General features: G+C 36.2%; 2 protein-coding genes across 2 annotated transcripts in view; one reads left to right on the top strand and one right to left on the bottom strand.

Moving 5' to 3' along the window:
• The first annotated feature begins 358 nt into the window (after positions 1–358).
• LOC149966359 (uncharacterized) lies at positions 359–10,885 on the top strand. Its single transcript, XM_090153391.1, has 4 exons — positions 359–713; positions 6,506–6,707; positions 10,364–10,553; positions 10,715–10,885. The coding sequence occupies exons 1-4, from the start codon at positions 677–679 to the stop codon at positions 10,742–10,744; spliced, it is 459 nt and encodes a 152-aa protein (XP_090009517.1). The 5' UTR covers positions 359–676; the 3' UTR covers positions 10,745–10,885.
• Positions 10,848–17,803, bottom strand: part of LOC149966358 (putative protein-lysine deacylase ABHD14B) — a 34,225-nt gene continuing 27,269 nt past the window's right edge. Inside the window, exon 3 of the mRNA XM_090153384.1 lies at positions 10,848–12,950. Within this exon, the coding sequence (XP_090009510.1) occupies positions 12,541–12,950 (410 nt within the window). The 3' untranslated portion in view covers positions 10,848–12,540. The remainder of the gene's footprint in view (positions 12,951–17,803) is intronic.

Below are 17,803 nucleotides of genomic sequence, written 5' to 3'. Positions count from 1 at the left end.
ATCGCTCACCAATGCCAAAAATTAGCCCACAAAATTCCCCATCCCAATTAAAACTATACAGTAAATATTCCCCCAAAAAAACTGGTTGTATAATTAAGGGTAATTCCAGATACGGCTGATATTCTTTCAACGAAACCGCTTTTTTGCGTCTTATTTTCTTCAGTGTATAACAAGCGCGTTGACGCTTCCCTCTCCGCGTTCAATAACGCCTTCCGATTGGTCGGAGAATCACGTGGCACCCGCACACTCGCATTACGTCGTTCCTTGGAATAATGACGTCAGAATAATCCCGGCAAGAACGTTTTTGTTTAGAGATAACCAACCCTATTCCCTAAGCTACGTGCTTCAAACCGAATAACGCGGTAAAAAAAGATGATTACAGAAAGTTGCATCACAGACTACCCCCTCTCTCGTTTCCTAGCCACAGTTCCCCCTCTTGGCGTTCTTGGGGGATGACTTTTGCAAATCTAAACCATTCGATATTTAGCGACGCGTAACTCAACAACGAGGACATTTACATTCCTGTAAGACTGAGAAAAGTATTTCGAATAGCTGACTAAGGCTTAGCGAGCGCCAACTTTTCGATTTGCCGCTGGTTTACCTATAAAATATTTACGTCTCGAACATTATGCTATTTCATCGCATCGGCTGAAGGAGAAGTTTCATAAACAAAGCCATGTTTCTCAAAAGAAAACTACTAGGTGCTGTGGAAGGCAAGTTATTTTTATTTGATTCTTTTCTTACATAAAATTATAACGAAATGAATTTTTAAAAGGTTTTAAAAAAGTTAAATGTTATTATAACTGTAAGGTTTTAAAAATTAAAGTTTTTCCGTGACATTTAAATTCCTAAACAGTAAAGTGATTTAAAAACCGGTAGTTTGCGTATGATTGGATCTTAATTTTAAACTTAATAATCTTATAAAATTAATCTGGAATGTGGATAGTGTTAGATAAACCACAATTAATTAAAATCTATTAGCTACTTGTGCAAAAATACCGAATAAAAATAAAGGGAGACAACGATGGTTAAAAGTGCACAAAAATATGTTTTTATTTAAAAAATATTAAGCGAGACTAGTTTCGGCCGAGTTATACCACGGCGCAATAACTCGGGCTTAATAATTTTAAAATATAAACATATTTTCGTGCACTTTTAACTATCGTTGTCTCCCTTTATTTTTATTCAGTACCATTGTATTGACAACATAAATTTTATTTCAAAACATTTCAATACGTTTAAAAAAGCCTTGGTTACGGTTTTGCATATGATTCAAACTAAATAAATTTTTCAAAATACAATTTCCTGTGGTTACCAATATGACACATGAGGCAGTGAGTACCTCACCCCCCCCCCCCCGGAAAAATTTCGGAGGACAATAAAAGGGTTTACTGACCCCGGATTAAAAAAAATGGGAACAGACTCATCCTTGACAGGTGTTTTTCTACAAATCACATCCGGTCTATGTAGAAAATGCTTTTTCGGGGAATTTAATTTGGGGATAAAATTATATATACTTTATCATCAGTTTAATCAAAGATAGATCAGTATATTCAGATTGTGATATAGTAATCTATGTAGTATCTAGATTAAACAGGTTAGAAACAATGTTTCAGGCATAAAAAGTACAATGCGAAAACCTTAAAAAAAATTTATGGTGTAAAATAATATCTATTTTTCTTTCCTTATATTAATTTTTCTGTTGCATGTTGTCATCGAAATTTACTTCGTACGGCTATGGTAGTTGCGCTAATTTATAATTATTTTTCGCCTAAGATTATAATTATTTACACGTAAGTGTATCAACAATGACCACACATTTTTGATTGAACTTCACGTCTAGTCATAAGGCCTAATACGTAATCATAGCGAGCACGTGATAATTTGTATTCAAATTGCGTATTTTTCCGGTTAGAGACGCTTTTTAGTAAGTCGTCAACTATTTTTAATTCGTTGCCTACGTGATTATAAAGGCTTGTTCAAGGGGTACATTTTAAAGACACGACGACTTATTTCTTTGCTTTTGATTCCCGAAAGATGGCTCTTACCTGGAGTTTTCAAACCGTTAGGCTCAACCTTTAACAATAAGATCAAACAACAATTTATATTAAAGCAACTGTCGGCTCTATCATTGCCACATGCATTATGAAAAGGCCCCCGTTATTAGAGAAGGCCATGAATCTATCCGATTTTTCGAAAAACGCGACTTTACTGGAGCGCGTGGTGCCATCTATTAATGGCACGGGAAGATAAAATTCAAAATAGCCAAATGATAACGTCGTCAGAGAGGCATTGTTGAGTATTATATTTAGATAACTTACACTCTATTTAGTGGACTTTAACCTAAATTATATATCCCTTGTAAAAATATTGTTTATAATGACTGTAAATTTTGTTATTGACCAATTTACAAACGATCCAATCAACGCGCGTGGTACCTATAAGTACCGCCTTTTTTATTTCGACGCTAGCGACATCTATTGGAAAAAAGCTACTTCACGTCGAGCGGCCACTTGTTTTAAAATCATTTAAATTAATGAAATGTGTCCTAACTTTTCCATTTCTTGAATTTTGGTAATTAAACTTCTTTAGAAAAGCTAAAAATAACAGTTTTTAACTTAATTATTATTATTATTATTTTCGCGACTCTTGAAAGTTATAACCTTGCCGTTGCCTAGACAACGGGGTCGAAATAAGATGCCAGATATTAATTGAAGAAAATTCTCGCGAACTGGCCTTTGTAATAACGGTGGCAACGATTAATTATTTTGACACACTGACGCCCTTATATGAGATATATATTATAGACATATGGCAATAGGTTTTGGGAATATGAATACTTTAACCACGTAACATAAAAACTACGAGTACCAAACAAACATAACGATAAGAATGTACTTAAGAACTTTATCAGCATACATAAGTTTGGTTAATTTCGCGGCTCGAAGTAAAAGTCAGTCTGAAAAACATTATCTCGAGTACACGTGTACCCGAGGCTAAATTTAACATAATTAAAAAATATTTGGAATAAAACATCGTCTTATGAGTGTTAATTATCACAATTGGGGTGTTAATTATCACAGTTGGAGGACGTAGTTAAAAATACCACTTTCCTCAATTAGTGACAGGCCATTTTGTTCTATATATTTTTACGTCAATTCGTTTTTACAAAAAAATAACATGGCAGTAAACGAATGAGATGCTAACGTCAAAGTAACTTGACAATTAATAAACGTCTAGCGCGCGCTATTAACGACAGGTAACTTTATAATGAATAAACGTCTAGCGCGCGCTATTAACGACAGGTAACTTTAAAATGAATAAACGTCTAGAGCGCGCTGTTAACGTCAAAGTAACTTCATAATGAATAAACGTCTAGCGCGCGCTATTAACAACAGGTAACTTTATAATGAATAAACGTCTAGAGCGCGCTATTAACGACAGGTAACTTTATAATGAATAAACGTCTAGCGCGCGCTATTAACGACAGGTAACTTCATAATGAATAAACTTCTAGCGCGCGCTATTAACGACAGGTAACTTTATAATGAATAAACGTCTAGAGCGCGCTGTTAACGTCAAAGTAACTTCATAATGAATAAACGTCTAGAGCGCGCTGTTAACGTCAAAGTAACTTCATAATGAATAAACGTCTAGAGCGCGCTGTTAACGACAGGTAACTTTATAATGAATAAACGTCTAGCGCGCGCTATTAACGTCAAAGTAACTTTATAATGAATAAACGTCTAGCGCGCGCTATTAACGACAGGTAACTTTAAAATGAATAAACGTCTAGAGCGCGCTGTTAACGTCAAAGTAACTTCATAATGAATAAACGTCTAGAGCGCGCTGTTAACGACAAAGTAACTTCATAATGAATAAACGTCTAGAGCGCGCTATTAACGACAGGTAACTTTATAATGAATAAACGTCTAGCGCGCGCTATTAACGTCAAAGTAACTTTATAATGAATAAACGTCTAGCGCGCGCTATTAACGACAGGTAACTTTAAAATGAATAAACGTCTAGAGCGCGCTGTTAACGTCAAAGTAACTTCATAATGAATAAACGTCTAGCGCGCGCTATTAACAACAGGTAACTTTATAATGAATAAACGTCTAGAGCGCGCTATTAACGACAGGTAACTTTATAATGAATAAACGTCTAGAGCGCGCTATTAACGACAGGTAACTTTATAATGAATAAACGTCTAGCGCGCGCTATTAACGTCAAAGTAACTTCATAATGAATAAACGTCTAGAGCGCGCTGTTAACGACAAAGTAACTTCATAATGTATAAACGTCTAGAGCGCGCTGTTAACGTCAAAGTAACTTCATAATGAATAAACGTCTAGAGCGCGCTGTTAACGACAAAGTAATTTCATAATGAATAAACGTCTAGAGCGCGCTATTAACGACAGGTAACTTTATAATGAATAAACGTCTAGCGCGCGCTATTAACGTCAAAGTAACTTTATAATGAATAAACGTCTAGAGCGCGCTGTTAACGTCAAAGTAACTTCATAATGAATAAACGTCTAGAGCGCGCTGTTAACGACAAAGTAACTTCATAATGAATAAACGTCTAAAGCGCGCTGTTAACGTCAAAGTAACTTCATAATGAATAAACGTCTAGCGCGCGCTATTAACAACAGGTAACTTTATAATGAATAAACGTCTAGAGCGCGCTATTAACGACAGGTAACTTTATAATGAATAAACGTCTAGCGCGCGCTATTAACGACAGGTAACTTTATAATGAATAAACGTCTAGCGCGCGCTATTAACGACAGGTAACTTTATAATGAATAAACGTCTAGAGCGCGCTGTTAACGTCAAAGTAACTTCATAATGAATAAACGTCTAGAGCGCGCTGTTAACGACAAAGTAACTTCATAATGAATAAACGTCTAGAGTGCGCTGTTAACGACAAAGTAACTTCATAATGAATAAACGTCTAGCGCGCTATTAACGACAGGTAACTTTATAATGAATAAACGTCTAGCGCGCGCTATTAACGACAGGTAACTTTATAATGAATAAACGTCTAGAGCGCGCTGTTAACGTCAAAGTAACTTCATAATGAATAAACGTCTAGAGCGCGCTGTTAACGACAAAGTAACTTCATAATGAATAAACGTCTAGAGCGCGCTGTTAACGACAAAGTAACTTCATAATGAATAAACGTCTAGCGCGCGCTATTAACGACAGGTAACTTTATAATGAATAAACGTCTAGAGCGCGCTGTTAACGACAAAGTAACTTCATAATGAATAAACGTCTAGCGCGCGCTATTAACGACAGGTAACTTTATAATGAATAAACGTCTAGAGCGCGCTGTTAACGACAAAGTAACTTCATAATGAATAAACGTCTAGAGCGCGCTGTTAACGACAAAGTAACTTCATAATGAATAAACGTCTAGCGCGCGCTATTAACGACAGGTAACTTTATAATGAATAAACGTCTAGAGCGCGCTGTTAACGACAAAGTAACTTCATAATGAATGGTTTCCACCAGCGCGCGTCCAAGAGCGACACTCAGCTTTGAAACGTGCAAATGTTCTTACGCACGACAAAAAATTAACATTATGACGCGCTCTTACGCGCGTTGGTGGAAACCAAGCTTTATGATCAGTGGCGTAGACAAGGGGGGGAGGGGCTTCCGGGTCCAGCAACCCCCCCCATTGGGCCTACCTTTGACTGTACTAAATTTCCAACCCCTTCTCAACATTCACATACTTCGACCCCCCTTGACGAATTTCTGGCTACGCCACTGGTAATGATTACGTAATATTCTGTAATCTTTTGTACCCATTCGTAATCCCGTAATCATTTGTAATCTTCGTACTCATCTGTAATCAACCTGTAATCATTATGAAATCAGTAATCACGTGTATTCATTGGAATTATCCCGTACTCAATTACTCATCTGTAACAATTTTAAAGTTTTGGGTTGCCTGTGCTCATCGTAATCATTCTGTACTCATAGTAATCATTCTGTACAGACTGTACTCATTGCGTAATCATGTGTACTCTTCTGTATTCATTAATGATTACGTAATCGGTGTACAGGCAAATTCTTACTGGTTAGCCCCTCGGCACGCGCTTTGAACGATAAAATAACTGGACAAACAATAAACTACTAGCACGCGCTGTTAACGACAAAACAACCTGAATGCTAACGTCGAAGTAACTTGATAATAATTAGATTATTATCAAATACTAATTTTCATCGAAAAAAGGCACCCCCCTTGATGGTAAAGGTAGTACCGGTATTTCCCATTTGGATATTATAGAGAAAATAGTGAAAATACGCAGTCAAGGCTTAAAGGATATAAAACATAATAACAGTTTCGATAAAAGGAAGTATTACAATACGATAGCATTAACATTTCTGGTTTTGGTGACGTTATTTTTATTTCAAGGATTTCGAAAATAAATTTCAATTATTGCATTTTCATAGTGACGTTTCGTTATTAATATTTCTTCATTTGTTTCTTTAGATCATGAACTGCGAAGTTCTGGAGTGATTACCAGTCAGCTCAGTGTGGAACTACGGAACGGCACGTTGTACACCGCATCCTATCCGGTCACGTTCGACACCGACGCCACCAAGCGGTTGATGCCGAATTTAACACCGTCGCTGACCATGTTAATTATTTTCGTCATTCCAACCATCCTAATATTATTATGTCTACTAATTGGGTAAGCTTCTAATTTTTATTCCAATAGTAGGTGCTTTCTTTTCGCCTGTTCTCGGACTAAAAGTGTACTCTTTTTACCCTAAAACGTTTTATTCGCCTGTTCTCGGACTAAAAGTGTACTCTTTTTACCCTAAAACGTTTTATTCGCCAGTTCTCGGACTAAAAGTGTACCCTTTTTACCCTAAAACGTTTTATTCGCCTGTTCTCGGTCTAAACGTGTACTCTTTTTACCCTAAAACGTTTTATTCGCCTGTTCTCGGTCTAAAAGTGTACTCTTTTTACCCTAAAACGTTTTATTCGCCACCACCCTCCTACGCATTGTAACCCGGTCACCTGAATTAATGGCTTTAAAAGTCGCTTGATGACATAGGCCTAAGGTTGTACCTTGCTGATTATTAAAAAAAAATTATCTGCTAAAAAGGCCACAGGCAGCCATTTTGGAAAAACGTTTTTACTCAGAATCTGAGTAAAATGACGTCATAGCCTTACTCTTCTTACCCTACTCCGAAATCCCAGAACAAGCGAAAAGAAACCAGCTATATTCGTCGTTTATGGTAAATTTACTAAGAAGAAAGTGTAGTACCAGGAACGTATTTATGTTGAGGCAATTTTTCACGTTGAACAAATTCCACCCCACGCCCTTACAGTAAGTTCCTTCTCCTAAAACATAACGCCTTTCGGCTCGATTGAAGTACACGTGGGTCACGTTTTTCCTTCCCCCTTTCGTGTAGGGAGGGGGGCGTGATTAGACCATAATGACTTGCATAGTATCCCTAAAATTTAAAATAAATATATTCTTGGTAAGATTAACTCCTGTACATAGAACGATTTTCAAACTGCTTACAGAGAAACGGACATTTATAGATTAGTGAAGCCCTTAGAGGTTCGATTTTAATGTTTTTATTGATACTAGATGGCGCCCATTTGAAGGTTTATGGTGGGTAGGTAATAAATAGTAGGAAGTTAAATGTACAGTTTTTAAACAAAAGTTCAATTTAGGAAACAAAAACAACATAGAAAGGAATACGGAAAAAACTAATAGTGTTTCAGTTTTTTAGATAATTAAAAAGTCCACGTTTCATACTGGTGGCGCCATCTGATAAGACTTCGGGTATTTACAAATTGAACTCGTATGGTGTTATTTAAAAAAACTACCTTTAAAATGCAACTGATCAAATCGTGCGGCATAACGTGACAGGAAAGGGTTGCGTAGCTTAGGTGCGTCCGGAAGAGCATCAGTTGCGCCATCTATCTACGGAAGAGGAACAAAAGTTTTATTTTTCCGGGGAACACGTCAGAAACTCATGAGAAACGTTAGCTTCTATAATTAATCCAAGTTTAAACCAATGATTTTTTATAATTTTTTAAATAACTAAAATTATTCCAAAATGTTTGTACATTTTCTTGCCGAAATGATTACATTTTGAAACCATTTACCCGGTGACGACATTTCCTATATTTCCAATACCTTCCTGTATATTCCTCAGGTTTTCTCATGTAGTATAACCCGAAAACATTCAGTCGTCGTGTACCCTTCTTCGTCCTATATTTCACTTTATTTTACGATAAGAATCCTTATTTTTGTTTATGGTTTTCCTATATTTTCCTTCAATTCGCTTGAAAATTTCCCATTTTTTCTATAAAATTTTCGAGGCATTTTCCTGGTCACCCTGCATTTATACAACATTAAATTGCGCATGGTTTAATCTAGGCATATTTTTTATTACTCATATTAATTTTTAGTTGATTTGTAATATGTATGCACGGTTTAGCAAAAGCGAAAAATAGATTAAAAGTAAAATAAAGCGGTGTTTAAAAAACCTGATTTAATAAAAAAAAACTTTTTTTGGTGGGTTTTAGGTTTCAGTTTCCCTAAGTAGAAATAAATAACTATAATCAGGAATCCATACCTCTACTTGGAATGCTTTGCGCGGCAGATTTTCGTGTCGATGTGGCTGACGGTTTATTTGACGTCACTATGTGAACTTAACAAACAACAACGTCTCTCGTAGGCGGGGCCAAAGCCGTCAGAGTGATCTTACCATACGCGATACAAGATAAGCATTCCAAGTAGCGAAATGGATTCCTGCTATAATATATAATTAATTATTACTCTAATAAAGCTTATATTCCCTCAAATTTGTATTATTGAATTCGTAAACTATATCAATACTCTACATAACCTCCTAAAACAAATATATAATATAAAGATATATATCTTCGCATTGTATAATATTTATCATATCCAAGAATTTTTTTTTACGTTGGGAACGTCGGGAACCCAGCATTTAACAAGACGTACGACGGTCGGAATACACACAATCCTTCTAATGTGTTAAGTTTGTTTGAGCTATTCACAGCAACCTGCAACGCCGGTATCGCAACCAAAATATATCCACGGTCACATATATAAACATATCTACACTTATTTGTTACTTCTAGTCATACTTTGAAAGCATCGAAGATTCCTTCGATCAGTGTCACTCTTATTTTTTACTTCTGATAACACTTATTTGTTACTACTAGTCAGCCGTTGAGTGTCACACTTATATCTTCTGGTTATACGACAAAGACTAGTTCAATCAGTTGCATACTTATTTGTTACTTCGTATCACACTTATTTGTTACTTCTGATCACACTTATTTGTTACGTTGAGTGTCACACTTATTACTTCTGGTCATACGCCGAAGACTAGGTAGATCAGTGTCATACTTAATTGTTACTTCTGGTCATACGTTGAAAGCGCGGCCCACTCTGAACGGCCTTGAAAAACGCGAGAGGGAAACGGGAGAGTAGATTTCTATAAACACGCGGATTTACAATGTTGGAAATTGCGGGGGTCCGTATACGCTGCCCAAAAAAGCTTACTTAGAATTAAATTTAAGGAACGTATTTGCAATTCTAAGTTAAGTGTAAACCACAGCTATTCAAAAATATAACTCTCATGAAAATTGGACTTAAATATGTAGATTTTTAGGCGAAAATATTAAACCACCAAAATTGGGGTCCCGTAAATTACCCTGAAAACTATACTTAAATTTAATATTTACTGATATAACCGAAGTTGTAGGTCCGCTGAATCCTAACCTATCCAATAATATTTTTTTTAACGTTATCGGACTTAAATTTAAACAAAATATCTACCACATAAAGGAAATCACCGAAAATAGTAAATTGGGCAAATTCCCAACTTCTTGGGCTCCGATTTGAAAACTTTATGAAAGGCTATCAATGGCAATGTATGTACATTCGAACGAGATATAATTGACACGTCTAGCCCTAACCGTTGAAGAGGTATGCGTGACACGGCGCCATCGGCGGCAACGGCTACACTGTACGTGAGACTAATACACACAAATCCTTAGGATTGTGTGTAAAAAAGCGAACGACGAGTGAAACTAACAACAAAGGCCAAATTTTTACTACGCCATTGCACGAGATCTGAATATTTATTTTTGAGCTCTACAACACGCAAAAAAATATTAAAACCATTATAAAACTTTAATGCTACAAGATTGTTAAGCTATCGCAGTAAAGCTAATGGAAAAAATATATCCCAAATTTAACTACACTTTCATCTTACGAGATTTGGACACTGTTTTAGTCTTACGCAGCAACATTATTAAATAAAACTAAATTTTCTTTTGTTTCCGCAGTTATTTTTGTCGTAAATGGGCGCAAGAAGGCGACGCATTCCAAAGATATATTTCGAGGACGGACGAAGTTGACGCGGCGGTGACGTCATCCGCGCCCATCACGCCCCCTCCTGCTTACCCGGACGACAAACCGCCATCTTACGACGAAGCGCTCAAGTTCGAAAACGAACTAACCAGGCCGACTACAACGGTAAGTCGACTACTTTCTTCGAAATTCGCGCAAGCAAAATCAATTTTGACTTAGCCAACTTGTTCGACAAAAACCGCAACAAGTCGGGCAAGCCAAAATACGACGTTTTGTGCTTAAATATTTTCCCTTAAAATCTGTTAATACTTCGTATCTCTTTTCAGATAAGCCAATCGCAGCAGAGGCTATGCTAGCACCACGTGATATATATTCTTAACAGCGACACAATCTGCCCGTTGAACGGGCGGAATATATGTAAATATGTACAAAGAGATGTAAACAAAAGTGCCATTTTTCGTAAACTTTTTAAATAAAAAATATTTATTAGTTTTTTATTCTTTTTTTATATATCAGTATATATAGAAATGATTAAAAATTTAAGTTGGCCTATATATATCACCATAGGAACTACAAATTTAATTCTTTCAAGCGCCAACTTTTATCCTTCTGTTAAATGAAAATATATTTTTATCGAAAACTTTCCAAAACTTAAACATTGTTTTTGTCCGATTATACATACTTATTTTTAGACACTAAATTTTTTTTAAAACATTTTTATACATCTTAATTTCAAACTTTTAATATATATTTTTTTAGTAGAAGTAGTTGAACTATGGTTAATTTAAATAAATAAAACGTTTTCTAACCATAGTGTAACATACTCTTGTCGACGAAAGGCACTAGCTATAGATATTTATATATTTTTATCCACGCGTTTCAGTCGTTTTCATAGAAATAAGAATCACTGAAAGACAACAAGATATATACGTGCGAAGGCAATATTGTTTCATTTAAAATTTAATTAAAACTCGTTATTTTAATGTGTTTTAATTAAATTTTAAATACGTTAAACACGAAGCTCCACGTTATACGTTTTTTTCAATCAATATTTTTTTAACGACCACTCATGTGCGATTTTACATTTTTTTCAACATTTAACAACCCAAGGCTTAAACAGAGTGAAGTTATACCACACCAAAATGTGGAGACGTAACTAACAATTACGCAGTATTTAATAAAAACTAACTTAAGTATTTAAATTAAATAAAGAAAAAAATCAATTCACTTAAGTATCCGTATTTTAAATATCACTTATGGGCAACAAATGAACGATATTCGTTATTCACTAAAAAAAATGGAAGAAAAACCTAGCGGGGCACACTAAGTGGCGCCATCTTCAGGGATTTTATGGAAAATGGAATTTTAACAAGGAATATTAAAAATAATAAATTTCTTACAACTCTTAAGGAATACTATAATTATTTTCCTACGAAAATAATGTATTTTATTTTTACATTAGTAGAGACGATAAGGACATCTATCGGGAGAAAATGGCAACTCCAAATAAAAATGACTACAACCGGCACAACCGTACGATGCCAAAACGGGGTAACAAGGCCGCAAAAGTCGAAAGTACATTAACAACGCGAACGCAATTGGTTTAGAGAGTCATAACAATTGGCATCGAAACTTTAACAGAAAGACTAGCGGATTAACTTTATCATAGACACTATCCTTTGCATAAAACTTACACGGAATTTGCTTCCGGTTCGTCCGCTCGTCAACAAACAAAACGTAATAACTAACCAGTCCTCTAGGAGTATTTTTAAGAATCATAAACCTGGAGTTGAAAACACCGTTTCCAAAAAAGCAATTTGGGTATATTTTGTATACTATTTGCCTGGTCGTAAATTAGAGAACAAAAATTACTAACGGGGAATGTTTTTCCTAGTTCCTAATATTTACACTGGGTGGCGCTATTCGCGATTAAAGGTATTTTATTTGAAACACCAGTCGTATTAACTCGATTAATTTGTTAATAAAAACCTCCGGGTTACGCGACTTAAAATACTCCCACGGTTATAATTTTGAAAGCCTAAAAACACGTGTGCATAAATGTTTCCATTTGGTTGAGGGTTTTAAATCTGTACTATGAATAATTTTATTTTTTTTACACTTGAACTAAGGGGAGATTGCGTCCCCCTAGATGTCACCTCAGTTTCGAGAGATAATTGTAGAGCAGACGATGGAAGGCTTCGGGTTGCTCGAGGTGGGGCTGCACGTCGGCGTCTGGAATGGCCCGGACGAAGATTTGGGGCCCGTAGGCCAGAATGCGACTGGTACGTTCGCCGAAAGAGTCTTTTTTGCCGTAAATGGCCAACCCGGGTACGCTGAAATTGGCCATAGTACGAGAATTGACGCCGGATGGCACCGAGATCGAGAGTCCCACCAAGGCTTCGCACAAGGATGCTTCTTGCTGACAAAATGGAATGGCGAAAAAACCGCTGACAGATGGCGCCACGATCACCGCTTTCGGCAGTTGGAGTTTCCCCATTAACAATTTCAGGAACTCGTTGCGCTTCGTCTGGTGGAGGATCGCCGAGGAGCTGCGTCCGAAGCCTATTCGATTTCAGCCGGAAAGGCACCCAACAGGAAGAGAAATCAGAGAAAGGTTTTTATTGGTGCGTGATTTTAAAAATAAAATAAAAAAGTAGGCCAAGGCTTAGGTCTCTAAATTTCTAAGAAATTGATTTTTCAATATTCAATACAGGAATATGCACCTCTACTTGGAATTCTTATCGCGGCAGATTTTAGTCTCGATGTGGCGGACGGTTTTTTTGACGTCACTATGTTAACTTAACCACGGCCAACTTCGATCTCTCGCGCTACAGCGGCCATCTCATTCGTTGACGTTTCTGTGTTAACCTATAGCAAAAGATGTGTATGACGTCATTGCCCCTAGCGGATTATTATTTTTAGTATAGTTTTTACATTGAAGTCAATATAACAACAGAGCGTGGCGCTGAACTCCTACACGTTATAGTACAGTTTATAGGGGGAAAAACCTTGCTCGCGGAATTTCGACGAATGTGTTGGCCGCTGTAGCGCGAACAGCGCGTGATCAAAGTTGGCCGTGACTTAACAAACAACAACGTCAGAGGGGAGCGCGTGCAAAAGGTGATTTTTTCTCTCGTAGGCGGGGCCAAAGCCGTCAGAGTGATCTTACCATACGCGATACGCCAGGATAAGCATTCCAAGTAGAGGCATGGATTCATGGCCTTTATTAAAAGGTGGGTAAAAATGTCGACCCATTCTACGAAATTTGAATTTATATGGAGACGAATTTCCTGTCTTGCGTAGTTTCGTGTTTTCGGTTTACAATCGTCTGCGATTCAAACCACGTGTAACGAAATAGCAGTTGCTTATTGTTCTTACACATAAATTCAAATTTTGCTGGGTAGGTCAGCATTTTTAACCACCTTTTAGTATAGGTGTATAATAAGTACATCAGATAGACTTATACAGGGTGTCCATTAAAAAACGAACCACAGTTAATTGAAAAGTTATTTTTCATAGGTATTTGATATTTTCAGATCGTATAGCACGCGTAGGCGGATTTAACAAAACTTAATGACTTTAAATCATGTCCCCAAGGTCATTCAAAATTTATCTCGAGAACCGTTGGATTTAGACTTTAAAGACTTCGTTCCAATTAGAAAGGTGTGCGCCATTGCATTTTATGCCCAAGTGGCTCTGAACCGATGTAAATTGCCCAATAGGAAGCCAAGAAAATAAACACCATAAACCAGGAGGTCATAAATAAAAATGTTCAAAAATGCTTAGGTGTTAATAATTTAGAAAGTACTTGGGCTACGGCATCGGCATTTGCAGGACCAATTCACTTTGGTAAGATCTTATGCTATTAAAATTCGGTTGACCTTGAACCACGTCTTCAAGGTCATTCAAAATGTATCTCGAAAACCGTTAGGTTTGGAAGGTCGGTTCCAATTCGAAAAGTGCTCGCCATAACTTTTTAGATCCAAATTTAATTCAACCAACCAAATCTAAATAAATTTTCCTATTGACCAATTTATATCGGTTCAGAGCCACTGGCGCATAAAATGCGATGGCACACACCTTTCTAATTGGAATCGAGTATCTAAAAATAATATAGGAATTATAGGAAATTTTATATTAAATATAGGAATTTATAGGAACAATTTTAGCCAAAAAATAGGAATTTATAGGAGCATTTTAGCTACAAATAAGAATTTATACGAACAATTTTGAAAAATTGGAAATTATAGGAGTATATTGAAATTATAGGAATTTATAGGAACTCTGGGAGTACAACCTTTGATGTTTTCGGGAACCACGGAAAAAAGCCAAAGCTAAGCTCTATTTAGAAGGCAAATTTTCCCCAAACGTTAAGGCTGTTTTCTAATACATTATTTTTAAAATTATAGGAATTTCTGGATATAGCTATAGAAAAACTAGAAAATTTCGAAAAAAATAGGAATTTATAGGAACAATTTTGAGAAAATAGGAAATTATATAGGAGCATATTGAAATTATAGGAATTTATAGGAACTCTGGGAGCGCTGCCTTGAGGACATGGTTCAAGGCCATTGAGTATGGTTTCATCTAATGACCCCCTGAAAATATCAAATTCCTAGGATAAATAGTTTTTCAATTATTAGCTCTGGATTATTTTTTAGTGGACCACCTGTATATAGGCCAAAAGGGATTTAAGTACCTAATAATATGGAGCAATAGCATATAGTCCAGTCAATTCAATTCCTCGGAAAAAATAGGGAAGATTGGAATATTGCGCTATATGTAGATTTGACCTTCCTGGTGTGCCCATTGAGTTGGGAATATTAATCTAGAGGTCCAATCAAAAATAAGAATACTGCCGTCTGCTCCCAAATGACGCGTTTTCCGGCAAAAAGATTTTTTTTTCAAAAATAATGGATGGCGCCACGGGTCATATGATAACGTTTTCTCGTCATTTTAGAGGAGACGACACATTTGTAATTTTCAATAACTTGTTTCGCGGGGAGCAGATTTGATTGGACCTCTAGATTAATATTCCCAACTCAATGGGTGTGCCCGAGTGTCCGAAGTGAGCGTTCGCCGCCATCTTGGAAAATGGCCGCCAAAATGACTTTTTCCCTGCATTTATCGTTATATCTCCTAAACCGTACCCTCCACAAGAGTGTACTATTTAATTTCAGATAAAGGATTGAATTACGCATAAAATGATGTATCCATATGTGTAAGTACGACTAACCGCTTGGCTGCTACGATTTTTTAAAGATTTACCACTAATTAGAAAAAAAAATGGATTTTTGTGGTTTTCGGAACTTCCGTGCCTTTTAATTTATATATAAGCATCTACAGAGTTTTACTTGAGTACCATTATAAAATTTCCGTTTAACTATAGTTATTAGCGTGAGTGCAAAAGCAATAAGTATGCCACGTTATAGATTTCATACTTTTATTAATTAAATTTGTTGACGCTCTTGAAAATCAGCATTTTGAGCACTTTGTATAGGAATCCTTGTTTTGAATATTGAGATAGAAATTCTAAATGAGAAATGAACTGGCTAGCTTGTGCATAGTACTAATTAAAAATAATTACACCACTGTGACACAATAAAACAGCTGTTTCGGGACGATTCGCACCATCCGTCGTCAGGCGTGTATTAAAAACAACAAGCTATCGAAAATATGATTGGAAAAAGTTACGGAGATGTTCATTTTAGCCGTAAGGATAAGGTACTGAATATTGGCTTCTATATCAAACACTGTCAAAGTTCGCGACGAAGTAATATCCGTAAATACTATGCAATTATTTCACCGTATTGTATGTGTCATTATAAGACGGACGAACTTATAATGAACTCGTTCCACGTCCCGAGTTCGACGAGCATTCAATGCGAACAACCAACCAATCTGTTTTATACGGACTTATAGAGTCCCACGTCGCTTGTACCAAAGATAATCTAGACTACGTACCGCTTGTACGAACAGTTATCCGTCGGATAGGTCTTTAAAGTTATAGACGGAGGCTATCTTTTGCACCGTGTTGTGTGGCCACAAAACGTCACTTATAACGATCTCTATTACCTATATGGCAACGTAAAGAAGCACTACGGTTCCGAGTGCTGTGCTGTATTCGATGGCTACCATGAAAATCCTAGTACTAAACACGTGGAACAGATAAGAAGAGCTATGAAAGTTAAAAAGTACTGAGATAATGTTTACTGATGAAATGAGCAGGGTTGCCACAAAATTTTGAGATTAAAATTCCCTGTTTTCCCTGACCATTTTAAGAGATTTTCCCTGACTTTTTAAGGCCAAATTTTTATTTTATATTTAACTTTTATCAGAAGTTAATAAATTTTAATTAACTTATATTTCAGTAAAAAGGTTATTGCAATGTTGAAAAAAATAGCCAAACTTTCAAAGAAATAAATGATAATCATAGAATTTGTCATAGATCTGGTCTAAAAAATTATCTTAAAAAGGTGCCAAGATAAAATTTAATTCCCTGACTTTTTACAAATTCGAAAAATTCCTTGACATTTCCCTGACTTTTTAGGTCCATTCTTAAATTCCCCGACTTTTTAGGTCCATTCTTAAATTCCCTGACTTTTTAGGTCCATTCTTAAATTCCTTGACATTTCCCTGACTTTTTAGGTCCATTCTTAAATTCCTTGACATTTCCCTGACTTTTTAGGTCCATTCTTAAATTCCCTGACATTTCCCTGACTTTTTAGGTCCATTCTTAAATTCCCTGACATTTCCCTGACTTTTTAGGTCCATTCTTAAATTCCCTGACATTTCCCTGACTTTTTAGGTCCATTCTTAAACTCCCTGACATTTCCCTGACTTTTTAGGTCCATTCTTAAACTCCCTGACATTTCCCTGACTTTTTAGGTCCATTCTTAAATTCCCTGACATTTCCCTGACTTTTTAGGTCCATTCTTAAACTCCCTGACATTTCCCTGACTTTTTAGGTCCATTCTTAAACTCCCTGACATTTCCCTGACTTTTTAGGTCCATTCTTAAATTCCCTGACATTTCCCTGACTTTTTAGGACCATTCTTAAACTTCCTGACATTTCCCTGACTTTTTAGGTCCATTCTTAAGTTCCCTGACATTTCCCTGACGTGTGGGAACCCTGAATGAGAATTACAGTTGGCCAAGAAAGGTTTTTCGCTAAATCTAAAACAAGAAACGAACGTATACGGGTTGAACAAGCTGTTTCAGACACGGACACGTTAGTCGTCAAAACCGCACTAGAAGTTTCATTGAATTTCGAAAATGTAGTTGTTATCGCAACCGATGTAGCTCTGTTAATTTTACTTATTCAACTTGATTTGCCGTAAAAATCTTTTTTATTTCAAACCAGGTTCTGGAAAAGTCAAGAGCAAATGTTACGATATAAGCGCAATCCAAAAGAA

Source organism: Leiobunum rupestre, chromosome 1 (genome assembly GCF_980474605.1).
Source record: "Leiobunum rupestre chromosome 1, qqLeiRupe1.1.hap1, whole genome shotgun sequence".
Lineage (NCBI taxonomy): Eukaryota > Metazoa > Arthropoda > Arachnida > Opiliones > Sclerosomatidae > Leiobunum > Leiobunum rupestre.
The sequence above is the reverse complement of the archived record's forward strand: the minus strand, read 5'-3'. Positions and strand labels throughout refer to the sequence as shown.